The sequence below is a fragment of the Triticum aestivum genome, chromosome 5B, assembly GCF_018294505.1.
Source record: "Triticum aestivum cultivar Chinese Spring chromosome 5B, IWGSC CS RefSeq v2.1, whole genome shotgun sequence".
In the NCBI taxonomy this organism is placed as follows: Eukaryota; Viridiplantae; Streptophyta; class Magnoliopsida; order Poales; family Poaceae; genus Triticum; species Triticum aestivum.
The window spans coordinates 311,607,940-311,615,533 of NC_057807.1; the positions used below are offsets into that span (position 1 = coordinate 311,607,940).

Sequence of the window (7,594 nt, forward strand, 5' to 3'; positions counted from 1 at the left end):
GCAGTACCGGTATATAAAACAGTGTTTTGGAACCAAAGGCAAGTTTCTGTGTGCCTCTGAGATCTGGTGGGGGATTGCTGGAATTTAGTTTATTTTGGGCAACCCAATAACTATTTGAGAAAATCCTAATAAATCCTAGAGGCCCACTTAGCCTATTTGTGCAAGGCAAGGGATACTACTAAAGTTTAGTCCCACATTGTTAGTCTAGTGGGAGTTGGACCTCCTTATAAGGGAGGTTCTTTCCCTACTTGTATGAGCATGAGAACAAGAGGGACATCCACGCGCGCTCCTCCTCCGCCGCCCGCCTCGCCATGCCACGCCTCGTCATGACGCGTCGCGCCGCGGGAATGAGCCGAGCCGATGTCTAATTTTTGCCACGCACTACGGGTATACGAAAGGTCACTTGGGAGCTGAAAAATTTTGTGGTAGTGGATAATTAATATGAACGGCGCACCCTTCGCGTGCTGCCTGTTCACTTCGCCTCCCTCCGTTGCTTCACCTCTCATCGCAGCCTGTTCGCATCCATCTCTTGTGCCTATATAAGAGAGGTCGCTCCTCTCCAGAGGGACACATCAGAAGGTCCCCTTCCTCTCGCCACTCAGTTCCAATCTCTGCGCTGCTGTTGTCTTCCTCATCCCGGCTTGCGGCGTGCACCGCACGTCGGGACGGTAGGCCTCCGAGACCGCACCTTTTGAGTCCTGTACGGGAGAAGGGTGATAAGGTTTTTGGGGAGCGCTCTGCGCGACTACTGGCTGCTTCATCACGGATGATCCGATCGCCGACAACTACTTTCCCGACGACGACTTCTTCCCCGACGTCCACGACCTCCTCGACGACATGGCAGGCGAGGACACCGACCCCAAGTCCAGCGCTTCTGCTGTTGCTGTGCCGTACGTGTTCTTCCCTTTTCTGTTAGAAGTCCTGCTACAGTTCTTACTTCTAGTTTCTGCCCTACGTATGTTAGGTTCTATGCCGTATAAGCAACTTCATCTAGTGTCTGTTTTAGATGTGTTTACCTTAAGTTCATATATGCAGACGATGTTTACCCTCTCTCTGTCAGATTGCATGACTTGCTTTATATTTGCTATTTTAGTCATGCTTTATCTAGTATTTCTGTTAATAAAACCATTTGATAAATTGCTCATTTTTTCAACAGTGACTCGTACCAGGGGGTTTGTTCCTGCTGTGGCGGCTAGGTCACAACCTTTGGAGGAAAATGATTGTAAACGTAAAAACAGGTTCTATCAGGTATCTATTTCTCCCCTTTTTGCCCACTCTGAAAAGTTGTGAAAGATCTTTAAGAATCTACGGATATTTATATTTGATATAGTATATCTATTTGCAATAATTGGTGCAAAAGTGGCCTGGTGTAAAAATAGAAATCCAAGGATACATGCGTGGTGGATATACTCCCTCCGTCCATAAATAGAACTTTTGTGAATTAGATGCATGTAGACATATTTAGTGTGTTTGTTGCCTCATTTCAGTCCATACCTTATCCATATTGAAATATCCAAAATATATTATACTCCCTTCGTCCGGGATTAATTATCGCTCAAACGGATAAATCTAGCTCTAAAAATAGCGCTAGATATATCCGTTTGAGCGATTACCAAATAGTGCTAGATGCATCCTTTCGAGCGTCGCCTAAAGGGATGTATCTAGCACTAAAAATAGTGTTAGATATATCCGGTTTGAGTGACTACTAAATAGTGTTAGATACATCCTTTCCGAGCGACAACTAATTCTTGATGGATAAAGTATTTTGTGAAGGGAGGGAGTGGTATTTTCTTTCCAGAAATGTGCATGTACAGTAGCATATATAGTATGTTATCTAAACATGCACGATTGGCGAATGGTATGTTATTCAAACATGCGAGTTTGTTCTTTTGTTTTGTACAGGGCACGTTCAATCATTCGACGTGCTAAAATATTGAATGCCTTTCCAGATTTCCAGATTTCCCCCTGCGTGCTTTAGTCCTCTCTTTTTTAGATGGCGTGCTGTAATAATCCGGCCGCATATGCTGATAGTGATACTGCCATACTGGGTCAATTACGTCTTGCCATTCATTCAAACAACGGCCAGAGCGCCGGGCTGCCCCTGCCGCTGCGCTCCCGCCCGCCTAGCCTATATATAGCCACTCCAATGGATGATGTCTACCTCAGCTCACCAGATCACGGGGGGACAGGATCCATTCCTTCGGTCAGCCTATTAGCCTCTCGCAATCTTCCCAGCAGGGCATCTCGTCCGAATGGAGTCTCTGCTGGCGGCCGCGCCCTTCCATGTCGCAGCCTTCTCATCCCTATCCTCTCCGTCCGCCCACTCGCCGTCTGTCCTCCGCAGCATCCGTGGGGGCGGCCGCGCCGTCCGATGCGCCGCGGCCAAGGTGCGTCGATCGAGCTCTGTTTCCTGATTTCAAATGGGATCGTGTGCATGCTCTTCCTCTTAGAAATTTGTTTTTTGCCTTCGTCTGTGTCGCAGGAGGCCATCCTGTACGCGCTGGAGCACGATGAGATGTTTAACTCAGAAGAGGTGATCCAGTGGGAGAGCGGCAAGACGATCAACTCCATCGCCGCCGCGCAGGGCATCCGCATCCGCCGCCGGTGCCGCCCCCGGTACCCCTCGGAGGGTTCCGGCGACGACAAGGCCGTGCCCCGCAACATCCTCGAGCAGATCGTGTGGGACAAGGAGGTGGAGGTGTCGCAGGTATCCGTACATGCAGACACACTTGATATACTCACATGCACGCTGCATCTCAAGACTGCAATTGATGTTCGTTGTTCATGGCGTTGCTGATTCCTCTGAGACGTGCATGCATGCGTGCAGAGGAAGGCCAAGAAGGCTCTGAAGAGTGTCGTGGAGTCCAGCGAGCACGCGCCGCCGGCCAGGGATTTCATCGGCGCTCTCACGGCGGCCCACCGTCGCAACGGCGTGCCTGCCCTGATCGCCGAGGTTAAGAAGGCGTCGCCCAGCAGGGGCGTGCTAAGGGAGAACTTCAATCCGGTGGGTTTTTCTTTACTCTGAATCTATTACTTTGTCTTCGTCATGAGTACGACTGACGTTGGAAATTCGCGACAGGTTGAGATCGCGCAGGCATACGAGAAAAACGGCGCGGCTTGCCTTAGCATCCTAACGGATGAGAAGCACTTTCAGGTTCGTTACTTTTATACCTATTTTTAGATGAACTACTTTTATACCTGTTACACATTGATTAAATTGGTTTCATTCAATTCTGATATTTGCAACTCCGTCGATTCTGTAGGGGAGCTTTGAGAACCTTGAAACGGTCCGCAATTCGGGTGTGCAGGTACCTACTATGAGTCTATGATGGAGACATGCATCTATCGTGTCTGAATAATATATTTTTCTTCTATCCTTGTTTTCACTATATATGTTACAGATCTCTTGATTATGGTCGTGCAAATGCAGTGCCCTCTTCTGTGTAAGGAGTTCGTCATCGATATCTGGCAAATCTACTACGCACGATCAAAGGGCGCCGATGCGATTCTCTTGATTGCTGCTGTGCTACCGGATCTTGACATGAAGTACATGCTTCGCATTTGCAAAAATCTTGGAATGACTGCTCTTATTGAGGTATGTTTTGGATGTTTTAGGTCAAGTGGTATTCCCATATACGGAGTATATCTTTGAACAGCTCAACTTTTATATGAAAAAAATGGATCCTTGTTCCATTCCATTTTGCAATTAACATTGTGACTGAGTGGTTGACGTTATTCACTCCGTGATAAATATAAATAGGCCCCTTCCACCCCCGCAAAAAATGTATGGTAAAATCTGTGCTAAAAGTGATTGGTATTTCAGGTTCACGATGAGAAAGAACTGGACCGCGTGCTCAGAATAGATGGTGTTGAGCTTATTGGAATCAATAACCGTAGTCTAGGTACCAGTTTTCTTCAGTTTCTGAGGTGAAATGTTTTTTCGTTGGTGCATAGATGATGCTGAAGTTTATTGTCCTTTGCAGAGACATTCGTAGTTGATACTTCAAACACAAGGATGTTGATGGAGAAGCGCGGTGATATCATAAAGGAGAAGGGAATATTGGTAGGCTCTATTTAATTGACCGTTGCTCCTTTATTTGAACAAATGAAGGGACCCCCCTTGTACTTCAACTGAACTTCATTAAAGAAACGACCATCACGCTACAACGATTTAGCATCGTTCGTCCTTTCGACTAACCATAGCCTTACAAATATATTTATGTGGTGTACGAAATAAATATATAAAATAAAATAGGTACAATCAAGTTTTCATCTAATCCTTAATGCAGCGCATTGATTCTTTGATGCACATAGTGGGCACTATTGACAGCCTACAGAATTTATAGTTGCTGCTCAGTCTAGCAACATATAAAACGCTAAAAGATGGTTCGTACTGAATTTTTACGAGTCTTTGGTTTTCAGGTTGTTGGTGAATCTGGCCTGTTCACTCCCGATGATGTTGCATATGTGCATAGTGCTGGAGTTTCTGCTGTAAGTTTTTGTATTTATCCTTCATTTCGAGTTATGCTTCACCGCACATAGTAATCTCTGTTGATGGATCCAAATTTCAGAAAGATTGAGAGCCAGTACAAATAATCTTAGATGGGCCCCAAGTGATATGTATTTTACTGAGGGCGGTGTGTGTTCTTGCTTGCAGGTTTTGGTAGGAGAGTCCCTGATCAAGGAAGAAGATCCTGGGCGAGCCATTGCTGGGCTTTTCGGGAAGGAGCTCTTGAGTTGACTTAATGCTCTACAATTGTGTGTGTTGGCTTTTTCCCTTCTTTGGACCAGATTTGTGTTTGTGGCTACTTTTTATGTAGCAAGCATAAATAGGTTTGCATATGCGCTTCCGAATGGAGTGCACCAGATGTATATGAATAAGAGTAATATGCGCTCCAAAATAATGTAATCCGTTCTCTTCTTTATATAGATGTGTGACCCATCTTAAAACTGAACAGAAATATTGGACCAGAGGTGGGAGCACTAGATAGTTCCTCAATAACAAAGTCAGCATCCAGAATATCAACCATGTACCCCGAAAGAAAAAAGAATCAACCACATAGGGACAGAAAAATTCTGGAACTTGGTGCTGCCGTGCTACCAATCCGGTACTCCCTTACCAAAAAAATGCAAGCATTCAGAAAAGTTTTCTATACATAGATTGTAATATGATCTAGCATGTACAAGAGTTCAACTCAAAACAAGATCTTGAAATATGGAATGAATAGTTGTTTCATCCTCCCTCTCTGGGCTACTCAATGTATGTTCTACTAGCTCTTGACATGAAGTGAAGTACATGCTTCACGTCTGCAAAAAAGCTTGGAATGACTGCTGTTACTGAGATACAGCATGTTCCAAGCAAACTACTCCCTCCGTTCCTAAATATTTGTCTTTCTAGAGATTTCAACAAGTGACTACATACGAAGCAAAATGAGCGAATCTACACTTTAAAATATGTCTACATACATCCGTATGTTATAATCTATTTGAGATGTCTAGAAAGACAAATATTTAGGAACGGAGGGAGTAGTTTTTATACGACCAATTTCTTGGCAGAACTATCCAATTGCATGGAGTTAATTTGATTTTGACTGTTGGTGTTACTCTGTGTTATGAAGAATGGATTGCTCATGATCCCTTTTACAAATATACACTATGTTGGAAAATTCATGCTATTAACTCCACGCTAACAATGTATTGTCCTGAAAAAAAATCACCCTATCAGTCTAGTTCATTCGATTGTATCCTCTTGGTGAAACTAAACTGCGGCTATTTAGCAGTGTACTAAATATGACTGGTATTTCAGCTTCATGAGGAGAGGGAAATAGGTTGCATGCTGAAAATAGATGGTGTTGAGCTTATTGACATCAATAACCGCAGTTTAGGTACCCCCTACGATCCGAATTAATTGAAGCAGCCTCTGTACAATGTTGCATCAGTTAATTCGGATCGGAGGGAGTACTATTTTACATCCACTTTTCTCCTTTGTACTCTCTCCGTCCCAAAATTCTTGTCTTAGATTTGTCTAAATACGGATGTATCAAGTCACATTTTAGTATTAGATACATCCGTATCTAGGCAAATCTAAGACAAGAATTTTGGGACGGAGGGAGTACTTTCTAAGCCCAAAGTTGCTTTTGGTCCGTTCTAGATGATGTTGAAGGTTATTGTTCTTTGGAGAGACATTTGAAGTGGATACTTCAAAACACAAGGATGTTATCGAAGAAACGTGGTGATATTATAAGGGAGAAGGGCATACTGGTAGCCTATACTTGACTTGTCGTCGGTCCTTTCTATTTTGACTAATGGACTCTCCCTATCCCCCAACTGATTTTATTAAAGAACTCACTGGCATCATTAGTCCTTTTGACTAATCATAGCCTTGTAAACTCCGGCCTCTTAATTGATCCAGCAATATATTTATGTTGTACGAGATAGATACATATTACTAGATGATGCTGAAGTTTATTCTTGGGAGTAGTTGCTACTCCCTTGGTTTGGCAACATGAAATGCTTAAAGCAAGATTATTTGCATTGGGTTTTGCAAGTCTTTTTTTGAAAAAGGTTGTTGGCGATTCTGGCCTGTTCACTCCTGATGATGTCGCATATGGTGTGCAGAGTGCTGGCGTTTCCGCAGCAAAGTTTTCTTATTACTCCTTCGTTTCAAGCTATCTTGATGCATGATTTCAGTACATATTCTCATAATTTCTTTCAGTAGAACCTTCAAGGATCTACGGCAGTCCAATTCCCCCATGCCAACATAGTACATGATTTGGTTTTGGACCATGGACACAATCTGAATACAGACATCAGTTCAGAGCAAGCAAACCATGGTTCACAATCCTTGTATGCCAGCATGCATGGTTCGGCGACAGTAGAAAGAAAGTGGAGAAAGATACCGCCAACACGAACCATGGTTCACGATCCCTGTCTCCGATGTTTTTCACTCGAGCGGATCTGCGATCTGTCTGCTTTTCAGCGCATGTTTTACCTCTGTCGTGCTACAAAGAGGACCTCTCTCCACACCAACGATGCTAGTGCCATTTTTCTCGGTCCTTTCCTACGGTGGCTGAATCAGAGCGGTCAAGTAGAGTAGACCATCATCATTCTCCAGAGAGGTCTAGTCACTAAATTGCAGAAGACCACGGTTCATTCCATTTGTTCCGCCACTCGGGGCTTCATTCTTTTCCGTTCCTTTTGATGATAGGGCCGGGGCCTTCTTCTCGTCTTGTCACTTTGCATTCTTGCCTATCTCAGTCACTTTCTGAAGTCAGCGCGTGTTTTTGCGAGCAGTAGCCAGTAGGTATGGTCCTCACTCCTCAGTCCTCAGTCCTGGCCTGTTCAATTTCGGCAGCATCACGCGTTTCTTTGAGGAGACTCTGGTCCAATACTGTCTCAGTGCTCCGCGACCTGCTCAAGGAACATGGTTCTGACTTCAACGGTGGTGAGAATAAGAAGTCCGTGCTCAAGGAACGTGGGTCTGACTTCAACGGTGGTGAGAACAAGCAAAGTGGTCCCTCTTTCGGAGCATCTCATGATGTATTTTGCATCACCAAATTGTGCTTTGAGTCACCAAAAAGTGCATTTTTACATC

General features: G+C 44.4%; 1 protein-coding gene across 1 annotated transcript; it reads left to right on the forward strand.

Moving 5' to 3' along the window:
- The first annotated feature begins 2,136 nt into the window (after positions 1 to 2,136).
- On the forward strand, positions 2,137 to 4,925 carry LOC123111561 (indole-3-glycerol phosphate synthase, chloroplastic). Its single transcript, XM_044532372.1, has 10 exons — positions 2,137 to 2,387; positions 2,483 to 2,707; positions 2,828 to 3,004; positions 3,080 to 3,154; positions 3,264 to 3,308; positions 3,431 to 3,595; positions 3,824 to 3,902; positions 3,984 to 4,063; positions 4,423 to 4,491; positions 4,658 to 4,925. The coding sequence occupies exons 1-10, from the start codon at positions 2,253 to 2,255 to the stop codon at positions 4,739 to 4,741; spliced, it is 1,134 nt and encodes a 377-aa protein (XP_044388307.1). The 5' UTR covers positions 2,137 to 2,252; the 3' UTR covers positions 4,742 to 4,925.
- Positions 4,926 to 7,594: the final 2,669 nt, after the last annotated feature.

Excerpts from the sequence above, each read along its gene's own strand:
- LOC123111561 (XM_044532372.1), top strand. The coding sequence starts at position 2,253 with ATGGAGTCTCTGCTGGCGGCCGCGCCCTTCCATGTCGCAGCCTTCTCA. Across the intron at positions 3,903-3,983 it reads AATCAATAACCGTAGTCTAG|AGACATTCGTAGTTGATACT; the intron begins GTACCAGTTTTC and ends TGTCCTTTGCAG. Across the intron at positions 4,064-4,422 it reads TAAAGGAGAAGGGAATATTG|GTTGTTGGTGAATCTGGCCT; the intron begins GTAGGCTCTATT and ends TTTGGTTTTCAG.